This window comes from Crocodylus siamensis, chromosome 11, assembly GCF_052110815.1.
Source record: "Crocodylus siamensis isolate JL-2025a chromosome 11, ASM5211081v1, whole genome shotgun sequence".
NCBI classification, from domain to species: domain Eukaryota; kingdom Metazoa; phylum Chordata; order Crocodylia; family Crocodylidae; genus Crocodylus; species Crocodylus siamensis.
Window position 1 is genome coordinate 5,900,101 of NC_143405.1, and position 25,317 is coordinate 5,925,417.

Genomic DNA, 25,317 nt, shown 5'->3' on the forward strand with positions numbered 1-25,317 from the left:
AGTCCGTAGGGTGCTCAGCATTGAATCCTGGAAGTTACAGCTGGAGAATTCCTTTTACATCATCTAGTCCAGTGCTTCTCGACCCATGGGGTGTGACCCAAAATTTGGTCGCAAGAATATAGGAAAGGGCTGTGACCAAACTTTAAAAATGAATTCTCCTTTAAAGGAGAAAAATGTGGGAAACTGTGGCTTTTTCCTTGCAGGCTGGCAGAGCTCCAGTCTGCAAGGGGATACTTGGGGCTTCCCCTGCCCCATACACCCACCCCCTGCCCCACACACTGGGGGGCTCGGGGCTGGGGGTGAGGGTCAGGAGTGAAGGGCACTGGATAGGGACTGGCCATCAGTGTTTACAAATGGGTCCTGGTCCAAAAAAGGTCGGGAACTACTGGTCTACTCCATCTCCTGACTAGTGCAGGATAGTAGCCTATACCCTTATCCAGCTGTTGTAGAAGAGTTCACAGCTGAGGCTGATACTAAATTTCCTCACTTGGTTCCTCATCTTAAAACATCCCTTTTATGGAGGCCAGCTATAGATTTCAGCAGATAACGGAACATTTTTGACTTCTAAAAACTGTGTTGCTTTCCCTTAAACGATTCGCTCTTCAGCAAGTTGGCCTGTGGGGGTGGGAGAGTCAAGGGAGGTTGATACAGCTCTGCCCATTAAGCATCAGCTGAGAATCCAGTCCAGCAGATGCAAGTGGAAAAAACTCTGCATCCGAATATGATGGAAGTAACCTCCACGTGGAGCGGTATCCACCCATTTTTACACCAAGAGGATTTTTTTCAGCTAGGCAGAATTCCTGCAAAGCTATTTCATCTATATGTGGCCAGCTCCTCTCTATGCCCCTTAGTTTGAAAGGGCAATACAACGTTTGTTTTAGCACCTGAAAAACTAGTTATGGCTAGTTCCCTTCCTCCATCAGCGCTAGACGCGATGGCAACTGCCCAGATCAGGGCAACTGGCACGGATCAGGTCAACTGGCATCCCCATCCTCAGAGCTCCACTTTCCTTCTCATTTTCCTCGCTCATCCTGTTCTCGCTGCGCTTGGTGCCTAGAGTTATTTGCACTTGGATCGTACGACCGATAAAAGAAAGAGCCAAGCTAACAGCACCACGCCAAGAGGGTTCTGGAGCACGAATGAGGGATGGGGAGAACATACCTGGGTTGAAGAGAACGATGGCCCGCAGGCAGCCCAGCTCTGTCTTGTCCATCTGCATGTCCCGCATTTTTGACACGAGTTCTGTCAGTACTCTGCAAAGGACACGGGCACACAATGGATCAGCATTTCATAGATTTTATGGACATTAGGGCTGGAAGGGACCTCAAAAGATCATCGAGTCCAGCCTCCTGCCCCAGGGGCAGGAAGAAGAGACCCATAGTTCACATGCCAGACCCTCTGCTAATGTAAACTGATGTTACCTCTGCTGAAGTCAATTTTCACCGTGTGATAAATGAATTTAGTCCTCCCCCCGTGCTATTATTACACGATTAGGAGCTTCTACAATTCCTGTGAGATGCAGTGGGGGCCATAAAGACTGGTTTCGGAGAGATCTGCCGGAGAATGTGACATTGGAGAAGGCCTAAAAATAAAAAGCCAGGTATCCAAAAGCAATTTCCTCTGCCAGTAATTTTTATTGTTCCCTTTGCTCTTACTGCAGGTGTTTGTGTTTAAATGTTTTTCACTTGCTGCCCAACTTTTCCTATTAAATCTTTCAGGGTAAACACAATCCCAATGCTGGTGACCTCACTGGAAAACAATAATGTCACCCGGGTTGCAAGGGTGATTCTCTCGCAAACTCAGTGAGGCAAACATAGTTAGTAGCCTCTTATTTTCAACACAACTGTCTCCAATAATTATCCATGTAAATGAGGCCCTCGGAATAAGTGAAGCGTTCAAAGTAATATTTCACTTGGCATGGAAATCCCATTTTGGAACAACTTTTCGGGGGGGGGGATGACATTAAAAAAAAGCCCTGAGAACAGGAACATGGAGCTGGCTGGAAATTTTTTGTGCTTTTATATTATGAAAATAATAATATTTTGGTTCAATTAAATATGAAAAAGTGGTTTCTTCATGACATTATACCCCCATGGACCCCTGGAAAGATGCACTGATTTTCACTGGGTGGGCCTTTCAAAGCTATTCTGAATTGATCGTTCCTGTGTACTGAGAAGAAAAGCACTGAAGTTACTGCCCAGAGTGAAGCCTGTTCCCATACACACAGTGTGGCTATTGCATCTCAATCCTGGCCTGCAGCTCCATCCCCTCTAGCCAAGTCCCCGCCAGCCCAGCACTTTAGATGTAGACCCCTCACTGCTACTCCAGTCTTGGGTCTCTCCTACCATGAGATGCTCAATCTAGACTTCAAGGACCCTTATGGTCTGGAGAAACCGTCTAGCGGTCACGCAGGGACCACAGAAATACAACAGGAGCACGGCTCGATCGAGTGAAGGTGGGCAGCCATCCCCAACCCCACCCAATCTTCATCACCCCAGGCCTTGGACCCACCTGTCAAAGATGGCACCGACCCCTGCGCTGTGCGCGCTGTTCCGATGGACGTGGAGGCCGGTAGCTAGGAGGATCCCGTCTTTCACAGCTATCGAGCGGTGGGAGAAGGAGGCAATGAGCAGTTCGTTCCAGCCTGGAGACAGGAAACAAGGAGGGACAAGAGTGAGTATCAACGGGTCCTGCAGGAATCAGTCAGGTCCCATCCCTGACACTAATCCCTTGCCAGAAGGGAAGAAGGATTGCAACTGAGCTCTGCTCTCCCCGCTTCATTCCTGGGTGCCTCTCCCGGGAAACACCAAGCGAGACACCATATATTCTCCCGAAAAGCCCCTTCTCCTGCTTGTCTGAAGGGACAGCACTGGGAGAAACAAGGCACTGGAAACGTATGTGGGGAATAAAGTCCCAAAGAAATGCAAAAACTCTAGGGCTCAGAGATGATACCTTTTATTAGAGCAACCAAGAAATGGCAAAAAAATTACCCTGGGAATAAAGTCCATGTTTTCTAATTGGTCATAAGACATTCCCAACCCCAATTAAGAGGGCATTCCTCTGACTGCCTATAGGCAGGGACCTGGCAGCTGCAATAAGAACAAGGGTCAAGTTATAGGGTTGGCTGTAGAAAGTGGATTAACCATTCGAGGTGAGTGGAGAATTGCAGGAATCATGCTGGCAGGTGGGAACGAGCTTCCCTCAGGTGGCTTTATCATGTCAACAGTTGGACTCTCTGCAATTGCAGGCCCAGACCTGGACCTAATGCTAGTCAGGGCCAACTTGAGAACTTCCCCTCTTCCAGCATGCAGGCCCTACACAGCTATGACACCGCATCTCGCCCCTGACCTGCATTCCCCTTCTGGTACTTGCTAGTTGCCCACACAGCTTCAAGACCGCTTTCTAGTGCCTCTCAAGCTACGACAGTCCTGGGCCTCTCAAAGTACGGGGCACAAACTGCACACGAAAAAAGTGCCATGGCTCTGTGATCTCAGCCAACGTGTGCATGAATACAAGTCTTCCAAATAGACGGACTTTGTGGGTACTCCACATAATCTCCATCACGATTTATCAGTGTTTAGCCGCTACAGGACCCAAACAAGATAGGAGACTCACTTATGGGGTGTGCCCGAAGACAAAGACAGCGAGAGAGTCTCCCTGGCCCAACAGACCACGTGATCTAAGCAGATAAGACAACGGATGGGGAAACGAGCCACTGGAAATGGATGCAGGGAATATAGTCCATCTTTTCTAGCCCCAACTAAGAGGGCATTTCTCTGACTGCCTACAGGGAGGGACCTGGGGGCTGCAACAAGAACAAGGGTTAGCATTACCCCCATTTTACAAGCAGCAATCCAAGACCAGGCTGGTTTACCCAAGAAACTTGTGTTAGAGGCGGGTATTGAATCCCCTGCAGCTCCAACCCAATGCCCTAACTACATAAGCATCACTTCCTTTGAAGACCACTAAACCTCTGTGGGGAATAAAAAAAAAGACACCAAGGTTTCACACATTGGTTTCACTTGTGAAGCGGACGTAGGCAACTATCAGCAAAGCAGTCAGCACCTTCACTCCCAGAACCACCAACCGTTCCTCCTGATAACCGCTCCGTCCTATTAAAATATCCTCGCGCTTCAAATACCAAGGACATCCCCCTTCCCCCATCCTAGTCCCCTTGCCAGCCTGCTGTCTCAAGTGTCAGGACCACCTCTGGTCACTTCAATCGTCTCCATTTTAAGCCCAAATTTGAGAAAAGTAGCAAAAAAATTCCCATGAAAGCAAGCTTCACGTGTTGGGTTTTCTTGCCCTCGAGGAAGTCTGAGAAGGACAGATTTTAAATGATTAAAGATTACGCAAGCAAGGCTGACTGTGGGCCTGTCTCGCTCCTGCTCCTCCAAAGATCTGACTTCTATTTAATTTTGCCTCAGAGGATGCATGAACGAATCCAACCGACGCTCTTAGCTAAATTTTAATACTTGAATATTTCATGGGCAGCTGTTCTCAACAGACCGTGCTCTATACTCAATAATAGATAAAGCCACTGGTTAAAAGACTTCAGGGAGGTTATCTGAGGCCCCACTTGATAGAGACACTTGGAGTTTTGATTCTGGTGGAGTTAGTCCCGATGCTCTCTTTCCCAGATCCCAACACTTGGCCTGCCTCGGTAGGACCAGCCTCTTGAGCACGCCATCAGGATACGGTACAGCAATGGCAAAGGTCAGAGCTGCAGCAGAAATAACATGGCTAAGATGCTACAGAGTTGGCGGACTGCTTTGGCTTTGCCTCCTGGAGCAGCCTGTGCAAAATTCAACACGTCTGAGCAGACACACTCGACACGGCTCCCCGCCAGGCACCGGGACAGGACGATCGAGAGGAGGCGGGAGGGAAAGGAGATCCACTGCAAATGGACCTGAATCTGGTGGCGCTTGCATTTTAACCCTGAGGACGTCGCTCCTAAATTGCACCAGAATAAATGAGAGAGTCGTGTTTATTGAAAAAGGCAATGCACCAGCAAAGTTAGGGTCAGCATCAGGGAATTTAGACCTAATATTTGAGTTCTCTTCCTATTCGGCTGGTTTGACAGAATCTAAAACCATAGCAATGACTTTTTTTTTTTAAAACTCAATACAACAGTTGTTCTTTGCCTGGATGTAACTCTTCTCCTCTGGGGTATATTTGCACAGAGATCCCATTTTGATCCCATTTGCCTAGTTGTTTTGGGGGGGGTTGTTGTTTTTTTACTCCAAACACTTCTCCAGCATGATGCTTGGGGACTGCCCCTTCAGAAATGATTCTGTTTGCTGGTTCCATCGAAGGCTTTGCAAACACGGCTTTATTAAGTCCTCAAACACCCCTGAAAACAAGGGGAAGTATTATTATCACAGTGGCGGTAGCAGCACAAGGAGCGGTCATGTGATCCGCCCAAGATCAAAAGCAAGCGACGGAGCTAGAAATACAATCCCAGAGTCCTGATTCCCAGACTACAGCTGTAACCACCAACAAGGCATGTGACTTGCTGTGACAATGAGAATTAACTTGCAGTGAAAAGAGAGGAAATCCAAAACCGATAGAAGGAAATGCTGTCTCCGCACGCATGAGTAAACCGTGGCACTTGCTGCCGTAGGGAGTCATGGACGCCAAGAATTTAGCAGGGTGCCACAAGGGGGGCGGACACGTCTGTGCATCCCTAGAGAGTGCAAGGGCCATCTGCATTTGTGCATCATGGCTCAAAATGACCCGGATTATCCTCCCGCTGCCTACTCCACAGTGCTTACACCTTTCTCAGGATTTGGCCGCTGGATGTGGGGCTCAGGTCTGAATAGCTTCTGAGCTCCTAACGACTGACAAATACATGCTTGAGCGTGGTCTGCAGCAGCATCGGGGTTGCAGTATGGCATATTTTGGAGCTGCTGAGAAGTTTTCAAAGTCCTAAGAAATCTGAAACGTGACAGTGAAAACTGATTGCTAACTTGACTTCCCCAACCTGAGCAATGCCCTGTCTATAGTGACCAGGTCCTTTCCGAGTAAGATAAGAAGAATGCAGCTGGCAGGTGGGAAATCAGGGGCTTAATACTGGGGTTTTTCTACAAAAATATACTTTGGGGAGGGGGAAAAAAAAGCATCGGAAAAGAGCTAGAAATAAATGGATCACTAAAAACTCTGGAAACCGTCCCTTGTTATAACTATAGAAAAGGATGCCTTCCATGTAAAATCAATAGCGACTCCCTTCATCGACTTCATTGAGTCTTTGGCTCTTCTCCCTTCTTGGAGATAAAAGCTTTGTTGGTATTTCTCTGCGTTGCTGACTATTAATTGTGTCATTCTTCCTATGGTGAAAGGTTATTTTCTGAGGCAGACAAAAGTGCAGCATCTCCTGGTGGAGACTGTCGCACGCTGGGACACACCACCTCTTCTGGAAGCCCGGACAGCTCGGTCCCCCTGATTAAGAGAACATTTGTCCTCAGTGCCTATATGCTTAATCCTGGTCTTTACTCCATGTGACCAGGATTCAGAGCATTGCGTAGCTAAGCAAGGACCCCATGCCTTCATTCCCCTGGCTTTCCTAGCGACCGCATTTTGAAGACCATACAAAATTTCCAACTCAGTCCTCCAGATATTATTTGAAGACATTTTTGGCTGCTAGAAACCCTAACTGAGTGGAGGCCCACTATGCAAGGCACTGTTTGTGCACACACAAGAGAATTTACAGTCTTAACAGACAAGGCAAAGGAAGCATTATGTCCATTTTACAGATGAGCAACTGAGGTGCAGAGTGGCTGAAGTCGCACAAAGATCCCAGACATGGACACCAGGTATCCTGAGTCCCTGCCTTGTGCTTTAACCCCAAGACATCCCCCTGGAGCACTACACCTCACCAGTACACCAGAGCTCTGATTTCTGATTTACCAAGCAGTAAATGCACGGTGCAGACCCATGAATAACGGCAGTCTTCTTCCAGTGTCATCCTTTTTGGGAAGCAGCTTTAATAACATAACACACTTACAAAGAGTTGGGCTTCCGCTGTTGTAAGCGGGCAGACTACTCTGGGGGAACGAGCCGAATCCTCTTTGATCGGCTTTCACAAAGTTTCGTACCCCAGCCCACACTCACCCAAGTTCTCACTTCTCGAATCTCGCCCCTTCCGTTCTTTTGTGCACAGCTTCTAGCATTGGGCTGAAACATACTTAACGGAACAAGGCATTTTTCACACCTAGCTGCTTTTGATCCCCTGAAACCCCTATCCACAGGTCCCCTGCGGCAAAAGGAAATTCAGCATGAGCCTAGAGACTGTTATTTTTTCATCTGGGTGGGTGGGAAAGGAAGGGTCCTATTTTCCCCTTTTCTGTTTCTCATTATGACCAAATACACCATTTCATGAAATTTCACAAAAATCCCACACCCGATCTCCTTCAAGTTGCTTCGGACTTGAACAGCCCACCAAACTTCTGCTAGAGTCACTTCTGCAATTGCCTATCATCATGGATTAAATGGACCGATTTGCAGCTGGCTCAACGTTTTGGACTGTGCTCGGTGATGTGTCTCTTGAGGCTTTTAATATTCTACCTGGCAACTGAATGATCAGAGGCTATAATTCAGAAGCAACTGGTGACCTTCTAGTTGCATTGTACTCGACAGAAACCTAATACAAGTCGCCAGAAGAAGGTACCACCTACCCTGACCTGTCCTGATAAGATCTCCCTCCTATACCTTCCCAGTGAGGACTCACCTGCTCTGAGCAAAATGACCTGGTCATCCAGCGGCAGCTCCGAGAAGTGGGGGATTCTCTTTGCCCATTCCACCAAGGTGAAGAGCTGTTTGTCCGCTGCTTGGCATATGTTGGTTACCGGGTCGTTGGGCTGCAAAGAAAAGAGCGCTTAGCAGGAGGCACCATGAAGGAGGAGGTTTAGAGAAGCTGCTGGGATGGATCTCCTCTCTCTGAGAAACCTTAGGAGCAAGATCAATTGTTCCATGCACTACCTTGCATTGCCCCCCTTTTGTGTGACCTTCCCAGGCTAGATGAGCATCTTAGGAAACACAGTCCATGGTTGGGGGGATGTTTAGCATGTGCCCGCACAAGCAAACCGAGGCCGGGGGTTCAGGCCCTAAGGGTAAATGCATTGCTCGTTGCATCAGAGATATCAGTTCCATCTCTGTTGCTGAGGTGTTATCACTCAGGGACCTTGAAACAGAGAAGTGGCTAATTAGACCCACCTACAAAGAAACCACCAACTCCTTGGCCCAGCCCATCAGGCTCTAAGGTGCTGAGCTTACTGGCTTCTGCGAACTTTTTTAGGCAGCATGGGGGAAAGCTGACAAAGTCCCTCCATGTCATTCTGCTCATAATGATCCATATCAGAGTAGCATTGAATAGGACTGAGACTGCCTAGCTCCAGCGCACGAGATGTCCCAGGGACAGTTTGCCCTGTAGCACTTACAACCAAAGGCAGCACAAGGTGGGAGGAGAAAGGCAGGGAATGATGTAGCTGCTTGCCCAGTGCAGGTCTGTAGTACCAGAGCAGTATCTTAGGGCATGTCTACATGTGCATTAATGTGCTCTAGTTAAATCTAGTACCTCCATCATGAGCTACTAGGAAAATGTGCATTTGCCTGGCTTAAGTAAAGTGCATGCTTTTTAAGTGATGCTTACTGTGCATTCGCTTATTGTAATGCTCATTAAGCAAAAAGCACTTTTTTTACGTGATGCTTTAATGAGCATTCAAATAGACTAATGCACATTAAAGTGCATGTGTAGACGTGCCCTTAAGACCCAGCCCAGTGAGCTGCCCAAAAGGCCCTTCTGTCTGCCAGTGATCCTCAACCAAGATGCCTTAGGTCTCAAATCCTGTGCAATATTAGCACCATTAGGTGTGAAATCACCTACACACGATTCACAAGATAAACCCAGAGAATTCAACTAGGAATCCCGAGTCAGCAACCCTCTGACCTGCTGCGGGGTCTTTTTGAGCTCTTTGCAACAGAAGAATTGCTGTGTTGTTTTTCTATAGTCAAAACCCGAGTGGAAGCTAAGAGCTGGCATTTTGTGAGCGGGGCCCTGAGTCCAATGAAGGAGGCTTAGAGACAAACAAGGTTGAGAACCGCTCCTCTAGCTGGTACAAATCTGGACCTTTACCAAGCCAGAACAAAACGAAAGAAAGGGAGGAGTGTGTGTGGAGGAGGAAATCCGCTTTCTCCCAGCCTCCTGCTGCCTGGGAGGGTGCTGTTCACATGTTCTGAGAGCCAGGATCTCGTAATTCAATAAAACACAACAATGGGGGCATTAAAACTGGAGGAAAATCCTTCCCTTTGAAATACGACCCAATAACAAAAACCATCTGCTCTTCAGTAGGACATGCAGCCTAAACAGACAAAATCCCTGTTTAAAGGAGCTGCTAACAGCTCAAGTGGGTTTGTGATTACAGATAGTCCAACCCTGATGGAAGAAGGGAAGAATTATCATCTCGGGGGGGGGGTGTACACACACCCACGAACTTCAGTTCACATCTCTAAAGGGGTATGTATGAGTCTACATGTGCGCACACAATTATAGATCTCCGTTTCGAAGCAGAAGCTGAGAAGTGCCGTTCTTTTCCTCCAGGACCTTACAACAGCGTTTACAACAAGAACAGAGAATAAGAATTTATTTTACCTTCGGACTGCATGGGGAAATCATAGTAACCCAGGGAAGCCTGTGTATGAAGATATATTACCTGTGCCAACTGTCTATTTATGAGCAAATGTTGCCACCCTTGCTGACAATGAGCTGTGTGTTGTCTATGGACTAGTCCTCATTAAAGCAACGCTGGTTTGCAGAGCAAAGCGCCAGTCTCACGGGTGCAAAACGTGATATGCTTATTTGTGCTGAATAGGAATTTACAGGATTAATCCCACTAAAGCCAGTGGGAGCTCATGGTATTGCAGTCGGTCCTATTATGAGTCTATACAGTCTGTATTCTCCATGGGGAAAGATGTCTCTTTCCCTGCCTTTTTCACAGCCTCAAGTGCATTATCAGTTTTTTGAACCTGTAACTAGACAACACACTTATTACTGACCCAGATGCACTCAGGGATGTTCCTGTCTAACAGATGAGGTCTTGAAGGAACAAGACATGCAATGCAGCAAGCTGGACCAATAACCAGAGTCTCTAACACTGTTGAAATAAAAATCACTCGGGATGCGTCTGAAGTATCTGCAGCCACCTCTTTACCACTGAAAGAGAGAATGGCCATAATAATACCTTCATGGGCCATCCCAAAAGCCCAGGAGACATTGCGTCTGGGAATTGATGCAGACCTATGAATGTACTGGGGGCAGGAAGAAATGCAAAAAGCTAGAACTCTTTGTTCAGAAATGATACCTTTTATTAGACCAACTGAGAAATTGCAAAAAACAAAAAATTATCACTTTCTGATCCCCGGGGGCAGGAATGTGGGGGAAGGATGTATAACCAGGTCCTGGCTTCAGTGTGGTATGTCCACCTGACTAGGAGGAGAGATGGGGTGAGAGGAGAATTCAGGAAGGAAATGATCACGTTTAATGACCACACAACGGCTAAGACCAGAAAGGAGCCAATTACAGAGACAGGATCCTTCGGAAATATGGTCTAAAAGTCAGGACCACAAAAAAACCAACATGGTGAGCAAGACGGAAAAGGGAAAGTGAGGAAGCAGAAAGGGAGCTGAAGGGAAGGAAAGAGCGGTTTCTAAAGCAGCACTGAGGTCCCATAAGCCAAACAGTTGTTCTTCACCTTGATTCTTCGACTCAGAAACTGCTTTAGTCATTTGAAAATAAGGATACATTGCAGAGAAGAGTGTTAAAATTAAAATATTGAAAAATATCCACTCTCCCCTGCAACTTTTTCCAACTAGTACACAGGAATCCCAGTCTTTTGACCCTCAGACATCCATGCTCTTAGCCTCTTAAAAGAAACCACGATGCCGCTCGCAAAAGTGCCTACCCTAAATTATTCTGCAGCCACATAAAAGTAAATGTTAACTTAGCACCTAGGTGGCCAAAAGCTCAAATCCTCAGTACTTAAAAATAACAAGCACTTGGCAAGTGTTAAGACACCGGAGTATTTTCACCTGTTACTTGTAGAGATGGATGGGTGCAGTCTTGGGTTTAAGTCCAAGTTGAAAGGTGCTGGGAATTTCTTAGGAGTTTTCATCCTTCTTGCTCCTTCCCTGCTTTCAGGGGCGCGCGGGAAACCAGGTAGCAGGGCAACATGGCCTGGAGGCCCGGGGCCACAGAAAGAAGTGCTCTGCTTTGCAGATTTAGGCAGGCAAGGTTATTTGGGTAAATGCAATATCTTTTATTAGACCGATTAAATAGTTGGAAAAGTTGTTCTTTGTGAGCTTTCAGGTACAAACACCCTCCTTCAGGCAGAGGGAGAGGCGCTGTTAGGACAGGCACTCTTCCTTGGAGGTGTCAGGTTGAAAACAGAGTACAGGGCTGCCCAAGGGGAGGCAGGGGAAGTCATGAGGCAGATCTCCCACGTTTTAGCAGCATCCGTATCTAATCATCCCACCTCCCCACGCTGAAAGGGAGCTTGAATCCAAACACTAGGAGCAACCCCGCTCAGCAGAGACTGCAGGATGCAGTGTGAGCACTGCCTGCCTACGTTGCCTTTCACCCAAGGTCCTGAAGTGCTTCTAGGAAGGGTTTTTAAACCCAAAAGCTTGCTAAGAATTTTTTTTTTCCAAACTATTGAAGTTGGTCTAATAAAAGATATGCCATTAGGAACAATGTCAAGCCGTATCATCCTGGTGAGGCAAGAAAAAGTGGTCCTTGATGTACATGGCAGGGCAGCTGGGGAACAGGAGAGCGCAAAGGCTACCATTTCAGCGGGGGCCAAAGATCTGGGCTATTCAACTGGAGAAGAAAATGTCTCTCAAAGCTGAACTCCCCACAGAACTCAGACAACTGGAAAGACAAGTCGTTTGCAAAAAACCTAGGCCCTGGCAGCTCAGTCCTTCCTCATGATACAAGTTGAAGTCCGAGCTGGGAGAAGAGCCCAGCTCTGCTGCACCGCGTGCAGAAATGATGGAGACGGCCCTCCAGTTCGCATGTGCACACTCAGCTGGGAGACTACGTGCTCGAGGAGACTCCCACCCACCACCCGATGGGAAATTCTCGTGAAAAAGCTGTTTTAATGCACGCAGCTTGAAAACGATGGGTTTCCCTATCTCAACAAAGGCTGTTTGATTTTGTTCTGCTTCTGAGAGCTGGGCTTCCTCAATGAGAAGATGTGCAGCGAGTTAAGCAGCTGGGCACGGCTCCATCTTTAAGAGCACAGAAATTAGCACTGCGGACTCGGGGCTTTGTTTAAACCTCCTCTCCAGGGGCTCATGGGTCCAGGGGTCACGTCCTCCGTGACCGGAACGAGTGCTGATGAGGTTGGGAGGCCGTCCCCATCATCCCATGCCAGGGCCAGAGAGGAGAGACAAGCCCATGTCAGTGTGATAGCCCTTCCCAAGTGCTTTAATTATACCTCACATCTCCATTCTGGGAACAGCCACAGTGTTTACGGGCAGAATTTTAATCACCGTAGCATGAGACGCGGCTAACATTATCGCCCTCGCGAGCTGGAAAAACTCTGCCTGCCTCCAACGAAAGCATCTGTTGAGAGCTTTTGGAAACCCTCCTCGGCCCCCGGTAAGCAAATCCTTCCTGCGGCAAATGAAACGGGCACGGTGCTGGAGCGTGACAGCGTGAAAAGGACACGCCGGCACCTGATCCTTCTGGAGAAGATGAGCTTGGAGGCATCTTCCAGAAAACAGTGACCTGAAACCCTCCCTGCAAATGCCAATTAAGGGCTAATGGGGATGAGGCCTCTCAGTTACAGGTCGAGGTGATGCTGATGCTGCAGAAGCCCGAGGCTCAGGCCCACTCCGCCGGTCGGGGCAGAACGGCAGGGAGAGGGGTGGACAGGTGGAGGCAAAATTCAGCCTCCTGCCTCCACTTGCTATGCAGTTCAAGGTAAAGCGACCAGCTTTCGTCCAACAAAATCTGGGACACCGTCCCAAATCCTCCATGGGCAGCTGAGAATAGGCCTGAACTTGACCATCAGTTTTGCAGCCAATGTCTGCATGGGGATTTTGCATGCTGGCCTTCATCAGGGCACTGCCTGGAGCCAACTTCGGACATAGCTGCTGAAATCTGGGACAGACGTCTCATTCTTCGAATTCAGTCCCAGATAATCCGGGACGATTGGCTGATTTTTAATTGTTGGGGTCAATAAATGAAGCCAGCATCTAATCTCAGGGCTGCAGGGGACAGTCAGCTACCTAGAGATGGGCAACTACCTTTCTTCTCCACAGGTGCATTGCAAGGAGAGGAGAGTCCCCACAGCAGGCACGTGCCAGGGCGGCTCAGCACCGTGGAGGATTTTCCGATACGGGCTATGTGAAACCAGGTCTGTCTGAAGTGGAGACGGGAGCTTCGTGAACTTATTCGATGTACGGTGTCACAATGAGCAATTCCCCAGCTGCCACGGCGCCGAGGTGCAATTGTGCTGCTGGTGGGCGTTTTAATGGAGAGCATTTAAACTCTGACTCTCAGAGCTGCGGCACAACACGCAGGTCTGCGCAGGCTAGAGACAGGTCTGTGCATGACTGCAGCGATGTTAGATCGCTTCCACTTGGTTGCCTTCAAAAAAGGCAAGCGGAGCATAAGGTAGATGGGTTCAAATAGCTCCACTTCTTCAGTCAATATGCACCCTCCCCCCCCATCCACACACAGATAATCCCTTGCTAGCCCAGCAGGACTGGAACTGCCAAAATGCTCCAAGCATTGGCACACATCGCTGGGTAAGACATCACCCAGTCCCATTTTCCTATGCAAAGCTCTGCTCTTCCCTGGGTCTCACTCCAGCATGCTCATAACCAGCCTGAGCAATAGCATCCTTCACCGTAGGGGGATCCTTTTGGGATGGGTGTGTCATTGCATGGACCCGACATTTTATCTGCTTAGAAAGCCAGGCTTATATGCCACCTCCTAGATTTCCTGCTCCCACAGAGGATAGGGGGAGTCCCTGGAGCCTACAGCCTCACAGGCCTGGGAGGAGATTGTCACAGCCCGACAGTTGGCAGGCAGGCAGATCAAGCCCCAGGGACTGCGATGGGAAGGGCCCTGGCATCCTCAGCCCAAATCTGGCACAACCTCGAAGGAAGTCCCAGCCATCGCGTGTGATGCCCACGTGCCAGAGAGCTGCGAGTGGCAGCGCTGAGAGCAGATGCTCTATGGTCCAGGGGCAAGGACCCAACATAGCAGGCTAGTGGGGAAGAGCTTGGATTTGACTCTGTCTCTATTAGGTGCTGAATTCGTCTGCCTTTCCATCACAGCAGCTCTCCAGGGAGGCCTGAAAGAAGGGCAGACAGACTTCTCTCTCCATCCTCGTGACCTCATCGCTGTTGAGCCACTGATCTTGTACATCTGTTCAACCTGCTACAAATGTCACCTCATTGACGGAAGCTGCTCAACAATAATAGGGCATTTCAACAAGCCTCCCACCTCTATTGAGATGCACTACACATCCTTGTTCGCAGTAATGCGTGTTGAATTATGCAGCAACTGGCTTTCAATTTGCTACGAGAAGCTGGGAGAGACATGGTGCCAGATGAACCCATTTATTTTAGCTCGCTCTCTGGGGTTTGTTTTCAAGTCGGTGCAACTCGCGCTACAACTCCCCTGAAGATTTTTTTAATCCTGATCGCCGTCACGGGCTCCTCCAAGCCGAGGTCCCAACACTAGGCAAGGCACCGCTCTGCAAGTCCTCCCTCTGGGAAAGCCAACTGCTGCTTGATGGTGATCGGAAATCTCTGCTGTTTGCCTAACGTGGCATCGACTGCCTGCCTGGGACCCACCGAGTGCAATATTGGATGGACCCTTCTATGCAGCCTAGCAGTGTGCACACATTGCAATGCACCTGCTGGGAGCTTAGGGATTTCTCTTTAAGGTGGAGAGAGTCATTGCATCCTCAGTCCTCCCACTCCAATTTCCTTTACATTTTTTTTTTTAGCTAGCATTGCTGTACACTGTGAAACCTTTGCTAAGCTCCACCCCCAACATATCTTCAATTCACTGCTTAATTCTGAGAAATACCTACTAGCATATGGGGAGGGGAAGGGGAGGCATGCTTGGAAAACAGGCTGCAGACTAATACTGCATTATCCCAGGCCCTGAAACACAGATCTGTCTGAACCCAGATGTCAATGAATTTCAGGTGTGTTTTCAGCTTCGCAGACAAATTAAAAGACACCTGGCTCCTTGTATAGAATTGCCAAGCATAATAAGCTAACAAGGGCACCTCTGAAACTTAAGACCTGAGCGACTCTATCTGCCTCTGAGCTCCAGACAAATTAGCATTGTTTGGAGCAAGTTTAAGCAACTCTGGCTTGGAGTATATAATCTGTGTGCTTCTTGCAATTAGAAGCAAAGACACGCTGTGGGCAAAGATATAGGGAGATCATTTGCCCAGCATCACCCCTTGCAGAAAAAGACCGATGCAAAGCAAAGGAGCTTAGAGAAACTGTGCCATCAATTCTAGGTGGAAAAACTACATTATCAACAGCTTCCCATTGCAGAAGGAAACTATGAACAAAGTGGGAGAGAAAAGGTAGTTAGTGACAGCACACAGGACTTGTTTTTAAATAAAAGACCAAGAATTTCTGCAAAAAGCATTGTTACTAGGTATGGGCTCAGCCCTACAATGCCTTTTGATATTAGGAATTAGTTCACCGCAGTCTCGGCAGACCTTAACATGTGGCACATTGAATAGGAAACTCTTTAACTTACAGGCATTAGTATAACCTGCCTCAGGCTCACAGTGGCACTGAAGTTACTCATTGCAACTCTGTGGGCAAGCAGCTCGTTATCATGTGCGATAGGTATTATTCAGCTGTGTGAGAGGTATTCACCTGCCCTAAACACCGAGGACTGGCAAAGCTTAACAAGAGTGAAGCTCTGCAAGTCTAGTGAGCTTTCTACCCTAGCTTGAAATCTTGCACCTTGTTTTCTGACAGATTAAACATGAGGCTCTCTTCTCCAAAGGGGCTGAACAAATTAAAATAAAGCAAACAGAAGTAGGAGGGAATACACGAGTTTCTCAGGTAAGGGTCAGTCTGTGTTCTCCATTATGGGATGAAAGAATGTGCTCTTTTAGGGTTAGACTAGTGCACAAGGGTCTAATAGAGATGTACTGGAAAAAAACAATTCTTCCCATATCCTCAATACTGCTCACCACTCCTGAGGTCTCTGCCTTCTTCATTCTACCTGCAGTTCCAGCTCTTCTCCTTCACTCTATTTTATCCTGCCATTTCTTATATGGTCTCTTAAGGAAGGTACCCACAAGTTAGACTAAACCTTTATTAATGCGTGATGAGCTGCAATGCTAGCTACCATGGGCTTCCCCCCTACACCAAGCCTGCTACAATACACAGATTCTGAATGTGTGCAGTTGATCATATCACACTTGCAGTCTATTATTTCAGAGATCTTTCATTTCTTGTCCAAATTGAACATTAACCCTCTTTATCAGCTACAACCAGTCTTACAAGCCTGACCGTGAAGAGTCCCACCACTTCTCCCCCATCCCAACAGCAACAAGAGACTGAATAATCTGGCCAGCTGCCCAGCATTTGGGATTTATATGCTTTAAGGCCCACCTCCTTACTCCCAAAAGAAACCATTCAGGCTAGGTACTTATTTTTTTTTGGAGGGGAGGAGGAGGTTTACCAAGCCATTCCACCTGGCTGGCTTGCCCATGTTAAGGGAAACATTTATAAGGAAAATCACAAACTAAAAATTCCCAACTGATAGCAACTCAAGCAGCATAGATCAATAAGTAAAATGCCCCAAACTCCTTCTCCTCCCCCCAGGTTTTCTATAATTAGAGACTTCCAGTCCTCCAGCATCCCAGTGCTCCCCTGGATATAATCCACAGCAGGGCTAGGAGTGGAGTCAGAAGCCTGGTTCTTCCCTTATAAATTTGCAAGAAATAGCCAGCTGCTTCCTTTAGAGAGCAGTCATTCCCAGAGGAGCAGGGACCGAAATATAATGAGAGCAAAAGCCTTAGGTGCCTTATAAAGAAGGGGGGAAATGTTATCTAAAATGAGGGGGTTTTGAGCAGACTGTTAGGTCATGTTTGGGGTACACACTAGATATTTGCTGTTGTGACAGGGTTTCATAAACAGCCAAACCTTTACCGTGTAGCAGGTTTGGTGATGCTACAAAGGTCTAACCACTCCAGAAAAACAAGTTTAAAATCCAAACCTTCACCCAAGTTTTCTCCAATGCCTGATAAAGGGTGTCTGTGCCCAGGAGCTTGCAATTAAAGAATTTTTTTTGCAAAAATCTTGTTGGTCTCATAAAAGAAATCACCTCTACCACAATTCCTGATTGCCTTTTCCTCTAGAGCAATACACCCGCCCCCTTCACAATGCAGCTAAACAACTTTGCAATTAGAAAACTCATACCCAGATTTTCCAGCTGGGATAGTTTTGCATTTAGCCAGAAAGGGGCAGGGGGGGTTGGGATCACTTGGAAGGTAACCTCTTCAAGTCAAGGACTGGTTTAAATTGTGGTGTATTGTATGGCTGACTGCATTACTGCAAAAGAAATGATGCTTTATGCACTTTTCTAAATCTACCTATGCTTGCACAGGCTTATCTCAGGTCCCTCCTTAAATCACAGAAGCAAATGGTTGCCATGTTATAGGTGGGCAAAATACATCTTGGGGCACATTAACATTTTGGGCAAGGTCATCTAAGGAAGCTTGTGCCAGGCATGGGAATAGAAGTTATTCCTCCGAGCTGTAGGCCTACTGCTTCAACAACACGCTGTCCTTTCCTCTAATCTACGCGAGTCACCACGTTGAAATTAGGCAGGGCAGGGTGGCAGTGCTCGGGGTCTTATTCGCTATGTAGGCCCCGCACAGATTGGGCTACAATGGCGGAGGTATTCCTTACCGAGCTGGGGGTCAAGCCCATGTTTGCTTCAATGTACGTCTCTGTCTTTGGCTCCACCGCAAGTTCGGCTTCCAAGATCTTCTCCACGGGCATGTCCTCGTTGGCGCTGCTTGTCGACTCCACCTCGTTCTCGTTGCGATCTTTCCCCCTCTGCCTCTCCTCTTGCACAGCTGGAGACATGGATGCAAAGAAGAGGAGAACATGTCAGGCTGCGGTTCCCAACTAATGGAGCTGTGGTTTTATCACTGGGATTTGGGAGGTCTCCGGGGAGCTGCAAGGTTTAGTAATCCTCAAAATCTAGAGGCGGTTTGGCCCTTGTGGCCTCAGGTAACATGAACGACGCTGCTAGGAAGGCAATCAAGTTCCCTTTGACTTTTAACCTTCTCCCTGAGAGGTTAGAGGGGACCCAGTCTGCTTGAACCCCCCCCCACCGAGGAGCACATTAAAAAAACTGGGCTGCGCATGCATCTCTGTGTAAAGCAGAAGCTTAAAGATATTTCTTCAGCTCTATCCTGGATTTCTCCTCCACCAGAGGCTGGGCAGCTGTAGGGAAGCCCCCTCCTTGGAAATAAACCTTTTAAAATGTTAAGGAGCTATGTATAAAGAGTCAAGGGAGGAATCGGATGCAACTGATGTGGTTGAGAGAAAAGAATGGGTGGCAAGGGAGGGGGAAATATCGAGGAGGCTCCTGGACAGCAGGACAAAGAGTAAAAAAAAATAAACTCAAAAGAAGAGGTTAGTCTGATGCTGGTGTCCACACTGTCCAACTTTCTTTGGAGACCGTCGGAAATGCACTACCAACAAGGTGATAGAGGGGCTCTTCTCTGCTTTATTTCCACTGACAGGAGCAGCTGCTGTAAGGCTGCTGCTAGTGCTCTTAAAATAGACACTGGACTCAACTGAGATCACGGCTCTGTTGTGCCATGTGCTATATGTGTCCCTAATAAGAGAGACTTTGCAGTTTAAACACACGAGAGAAGCAATGGCTACCAGAAGGGGAGGGTTGTACCCATTATACAGATGGGCAACTGAGTCAGGAAGAGCTGAAGAGTCATGTCCAGCATCGCACAGCAAGTCACTGGCGCATGGCTAGGACATGAATCCAAATCTCCTGAATCCCAGCCAAGTGCCCAAACCCTAGACAGCCTCCTTCCTTTCATGTAAGTCAATGATTTCTCTCTCACTACCCACTCAGTGGGAATTTCCCTGTGCTCTCAAGCCTTTTCCATGTTGTCCAGGGCTCTTCTCACCTTGGATGCATGTTATCAGACCAGACAGGAGCTCCACCCAAGCAGTGACCCCCCACTGCACATCCTTAACCCGCCTTGAACTCCATTTCCATTGAGCCACAAGTCTACTCTACAGTGGTGAGCTTTAAAATCCATCAGATGTCACAGTGAGTCATAACTTTTAGTTAAATGCAAAACCCTCGCCCCCACCACGGTGGTGTGCTAACTAGAAAGGAAAAGAAACCACCAGAGAATAGAAGATCTACTTAGGGACTGTAAAAATACACTGTCCAACCTAAAAGTCACATGTACAGTAACAGAAAGGGACAGCCTCCAGCACTGACTGCTGCGTATCAAAGGACGGGAGGCCAGCCCTCTAAAAGCATTTCAGAAGTCCTTGTCTGTGGCCGTGCCTTCCCTGTTATGTGGGTCATCCCAAAATTAGAGCCAAGGCAGCCACCAGGCCTTCCACAGACAGGCAAGACTTTTTCCCCAGGAGAGTCCTGGGGAAGGTGGAGTATATGTCCTGCCTCTGATCCAATGGCATTGCCAGCCACGTAGCAGCACCTACCAGAGATGCAGAAACCAACGGCGTGTCTGGAATATGCCCCCCTGCTTTGCTGACAGAAGGGCACATCCTAGTTGCACACTCCCTCCCAGGCTCCTGAGAAGCTGGGTTTTTTCCGTCTCGGACCTTTCCCCATTGACATGCCAAGATCCTGCATGATGCCATGTACTTCGCTGAAACATCCCTCTTCCCTTGAGAAAGTCACTGTCTAGCAGCTGGCATTTAGATCAGGGACACAGGATCCTTGCATATGCCAATACTCAGTCTGACAAAGATTTATTTTGTAACTTTGGGCTTGTTACTTAACCCTTGCCTCAGTTTCCCAGATCCCGTGCTGTCGGGGATCATCTTCCTTAACTCGCAGAGGTGCATGGCTGTGATTTAGCTGAGATGCTTTGAACCCTCAAAATGTTCCCCAGGTGGCCTTTAGTTATTACTATTAGCCCTCATCTGCTTTTGAGATGTGGTGCACGCAGTTTTACCATGCAAATGCAGCATATTTATGTAACTAATTGCATCCGCTACTTTACACCATAAAAACGGAAGAGACTTGGTTTTAATCATCTAATGGGTCTACTTCTCTGCACAGGACTGTTCCCAACACTGCCTTCTAGTTCATTCCAGTTTTGAAGGACTTGGGTAATGGAGCTTTCCACCCCTCGCCATCAGAAACTGGCTAAATGAATGCAGCTTTGTCCAGGACGTAATAAGGTACTCTGTAAAAGCAGAGAAAACAGCACTTATTAACAATTACCCTAATGCATCACCTCTTTGCTGGATTGGAATCTGGTTATGTGACCTTAATGGAAAGTGGAAGGGCACAGAGACTTGTTCCACTGAAATCGGGGCTGTTTGTGATACAATAAGGCTTCTTAGATCAATGGTATTGGCTCCATGACAGGTGCTAAAATAAAAGAATAATAAAAACGCCATCTCTCCAAAGAAACAGAGGAAATGCAAACGTTAAGAAATTACCTTCTGGAACAACACCATCATATTGGACTTGTATTCATCCTAGTACAACTAGACCTTGCAGACACTTTACAAATGGATCCTTTACTTCCTGTCTTAAGCAGTTGTGCGCTTTGCTATGTATTGTTAAGTAGCTGTCACCTCCCTGGCTGCAACTCACTGGTGGGTGAAGTCATTCTTTTGTACACATCGGTACGTCTATCTATCATTGTACTTCCCAAGGAGCTTTAGGATCCTTTAAGATGCAAGGTGCTGCATAAAAACTTGGCGGTCATTTTACAAGCTAATCTAACATTATGAACTGCACCTGTTACATAGCTGAAGGCACAAGATTCTCTGACTGGGGTATTAGTGTCACATAGTGTGAAGTTGTCCAATGGCTTAGATCCATCTTTTTCCACACTGAGGATCTGGACCTTGCCTGCCTTAAATTTTCCTGGTTTCTTTTATGTGCTAGCACGAAATTCCCAATATCCCTGCTTGGTTTTTTTTCTCTCTCTCAATTGTCAGAAACCTAGAACTTTTTGCTGCTCATAATATCAAGCTGTGGCTCCATAGCACAGAACTGGCCTCCTTTCCTGACAGTCTTTTGGGCATGTTTTGTGAGCTAGACTAGTTACCAAATGACACCACATAAGCCAAAACCCCAATCTAAAAACCTACGAGAAAGGCCAACTCTTGCCAAAGGCGGTTTTATCAATGGCAGTGAGTTGTCCAGAAAGAGACTGTGAAAAAGTCCTTTCTCTGAAAGTAACCATTACCAAGGGCTAGGTTAAATGCTTCACCCGGAGAAGTCCCTACATCAAGATCAGATGTCATCGTGAAAGCCAATCTCTCCGTCCACCAGAAGTTGTTGGCACAATGAAGCAAATGCTGGGTGAAACTCTAGGGCTGCTTGTGTTATGCAGGAGGCGATTCTACAGCATCATTTCTGGTCACCTGTGACCTTAAATCTGTGGATCCTGGCCCAAAACAACCTGCCCTCAACTCTGAGAAGTTGCACACACTGGGCACATCTACACCTGTGCACTCACTGCACAGCAACCGAAATTACTGTGCAGTACAGGCACACATCTACACATGCACACCCATGCTGTGCAGTAAAAATAGCGACTTACACTTACGTGAATGTAAATTTGATACTTGCATCATGCAGGTATCAAATTTACACCTGATCAGTTACTGTGCAGTAAAGCACGTGTAGATGCCTTACTGAGCAGTAACACTGTGTGTGTGGACTGACTTGGGACTAACTTGAGCTACAAGTCAGTCCACACACAGCAGTAATGTGCTTGAATGCCTGCACATGTAGATGCCAGCCTATTCCCGCTTGCTGCGCAGTAACTTACTGTGCAGTAAATTTAAGCCAGCATAAATGCACGTGTAGACACACCCACTGAGAGAGACCTGGAGAGAGCAGAACCTGCAGAACACGATGAGATGTGGTGGCTTTTCAACAGGATTTGCTAGTGAGGAAACTGTGACTTGCTGGTTATTAGTCAAAGACATCACATGCAGAAGAGAGAGAAGGACAGATCTCATATGTGACAATTTCTAAAGGATTGCTCCACTGGTGGCTGTTAGTGGGCAGTGAAGACTTGACTCAGATGGGTCTACTCAGCCCCAGGCTAAGTTCTCCAGGCAAAACCAGTCCTGCGAGACTGGCAAGCCAAGGCAGGAGCACCCTGTGGGCAGAAGCAGAGTTGGCACAGTCTCCTGAAACACCTCTGGTCCAACACAAAAACAAAAACCCGGGAGAATACAGTAAACCCCAACGCCAGCTCGGGCATGAACGCACTGCACTAAACTGGCCTCCATCCCAGTTCTGTGCATCATCTCCGGCTGGTGCTTTTTAGGGCTCTGTGCTTCCACGTGATGGAAGGAGAGCTGCCGACTGGACAGCTAACACCTCTTCCAAGGTCTCAAAGCCCATGGCAAAGGATGGAGGGGCAAACTGGACAAGGCCATTTCTAGCTCCCTCGGCGATGGCTCCCGGGGTGGATGCATCCCAGCAGCAATGGAGTGGTTCTCCTACACCTGCATAGTGGAAGGGCTTCCTGCGCTGCTTAAAATTAATCTCCTTCCAAGCTCCTGCTTGCATGGCAGTGCACCGAGGCTGGAGAAGGCAGGGGGTAGTTTGGGCTACGGGGGTGGGATCTGCTGCAACACAGCGCTGTCCTCTCTCACGAAGACCTGAACCCAACCAAGCAGGAGGGGGTTTCTCCCACATTCACCCATCCCCTCCGCACCCCTCCGTGAGGCTCATGGAGATGTGCTGAGCTCTGAAGCAGCAAATGGGACCTGTCTGTCATCGCTGCCATGGTGACATGAAGATCAATTCCTCATGCTCCCAATCTCTGCTATTGACTGGGGAGCTATTTCTTATCGATCCTGCGCCGGCTGGTAAAGATCCATGGGTGCGTGTGTTAGCAAGCCACCTCCCCTCCCGCTCCCCTGAGCCCATAGTAAGGAAATCATTCAAGGAAGCTCGATAGAGCAGCGCACGCACATTTTTTGGGGTCAATATTGCGAACAGAAAAATAAATATAAAAATAAATAGGAAGGGGCTCTTATGAAGCATAAAGGTAGAAGAGGGGCTCATTAACCTTGGGCCCTGTTGCCTTGGTGACCGCAATGAAGCTTTTGGTATCGCTGGTGCTCTGAACGCCCAAAGAAAGAAGCTGCTTAGGATGCTGAGGGCAGGGAAGACATCACTAAGGCTTGAACTTGCACAGAGAGTTTGCAGTGCCTGCTCCATGAGGATCACAGCAGAGATGGTAAAAGGCCTGCCAGCCCAAGCCGTGCATCGTCTGCAGGTCACAGAGCAGTATTCAGTGCGGAGCAGTGGCCTTCGGTGCTGACAGCCTACTGATGACTAGGATCAGCGGGCAGAGCCCACTAGAGCAAAAGATCCGGCCTTTTTAGGGTAGGCAGAGGCCAGAGCAATGAGACATCATCCTTTACAATGAACACAGATGAGGGTGCTGGGATGAGAAGGAAACCAAAAAGTGCAATGCTAGTAATACACCGCGCACTAATGCAAAGAGCCAAGGGATCCTCAGCTGGGCAAGCCCTGGAATTGGAGATGCAGGATCGCTAGCCCCACAGTCTTCCCTAAGGGGGGTACAGGCTTTCCAGTGCCATCTCAATCCTTACTTGCACAGACCATCTTGGAGCATGGGAGAGGAGCTGAATCTCCATCGCTTCTCCCCAACATGGCCAAGGGACAAGCTCCTACTACTGGGGGTGGTGGGGGTGTCTCACTCCCTCCCTCCATTTTGCACGCTCCACCCAGCAGCTGGTAGGCAACTTGCTGATGCCTCCACAAGCCCTGCACCCATTGTTCTTCTTTGAATCATGCTCATTAAAAATAAAGAGGATATCGAATCTCTAGGTGTGCCCTGTCTTGGAGAAACCACAGCTGTAAAATGATGATCCGCTCTACACCCACTCATAGCCTTTGAATGACTAACCTGTGGTTCAGGAGGTCAACGGGAGGATGTGAGCAGGAAAGAGGATTCCCAATAGAGCAGGGGAAGCCTGATGATGAGGGATGGTATCTCAGCCTTGGGGCGCACACGTTCCATACCACTGAGTCCTCGTCTCCACCCGCACCTTCTTGCCTTTCTTTCTCTCTCTTCCCACCCCCTTGAGCTGTATCACCCAAACTCTTTCCAGTTGTGAGCTCTGCAGTACTTGGTTTCTGCCATTACTCAACCTTGGGCAATACCCCTTCCCCGTGCCTGGACAACCCTGGCAAGAGCAAACACTCATCCTGAGAAGGAAAGGAGATGGTCTGAAGGAAACACAGGTGTTTGACTGGGGTCCTATGCTTGTTTAGTCACAAAAAAACCCCCAAAAAACCACCCCAAAACCCAGCAGGGATAGAAAAGGAGACCTGGGGTTCTGCTGCATTAGGAAGTCAAGCAAATGGATGGATTATCATCATGCAATCTGGGATAAGAGTGCAAAGGAAAAGGAATTTGGTCGTGAGGAGAGGACTGCTAGTCATGAAGACTTGGGACCCTATTCTTGAGTCCGCTCCCCACCGGCCCTTGGGCTCATGACAGGAAGAAAGGCAGCATGTGGCTGACAAAGTACATACAATACTGTACAGTTGGACTGGCTTCTTTTGGTTCGTCTTTTCAATAGAAATATTATAGAGATACAAACTTTGGCAGCTGCGTGGCAGCTTCTCAGGTAATATGGAAATGGGAATACCTTGTTCTTCCTGCCTTCCCAGAAGTCTTGTGGGCCGGGATGGATGATGCTCCATCCCTGTAACAGAATAAAATTTAGAAACAGAAATCATTACATCGTTTGGTTGTTGCTTTCTGCTGGTCTTGTCTTTACTTAGGTTGAACACAGTTGCTAAGTACCTGGTTTTGGGCACTTCCCCACTCCGGGAGTGGGTGGTGAGCATCTCCCTCCTTCGGAGGATGGGAAGGGGTGGGAAAGGACCGATTGATTCTCTAAACAGGTGTCATTCATATAAGAAAGGCCACATGAGAGTGTCACCGCCATGCTGGGTATTGACATCTCTCAGGATGGGAGCACCTATGGGAGGCAAAAAGGTTGGGATGG

The 25,317-nt window shown here is 48.0% G+C and overlaps 1 protein-coding gene across 3 annotated transcripts in view; it reads right to left on the reverse strand.

Annotated features, from left to right (window-relative positions):
• The window catches only part of RXRA (retinoid X receptor alpha), a 195,150-nt gene that overhangs the window by 13,206 nt on the left and 156,627 nt on the right, over positions 1-25,317 (reverse strand). For 2 of the 3 annotated variants that reach the window (XM_090021405.1, XM_090021407.1), the window contains exons 5-9: positions 24,955-25,011; positions 17,965-18,134; positions 7,727-7,856; positions 2,512-2,644; positions 1,162-1,253 (exon numbers count right to left, since the gene is read on the reverse strand). In XM_090021405.1, the coding sequence (XP_089877531.1) occupies positions 1,162-1,253; positions 2,512-2,644; positions 7,727-7,856; positions 17,965-18,134; positions 24,955-25,011 (582 nt within the window). The remainder of the gene's footprint in view (positions 1-1,161; positions 1,254-2,511; positions 2,645-7,726; positions 7,857-17,964; positions 18,135-24,954; positions 25,012-25,317) is intronic. The other variant, XM_090021406.1, reaches the window with a different exon arrangement.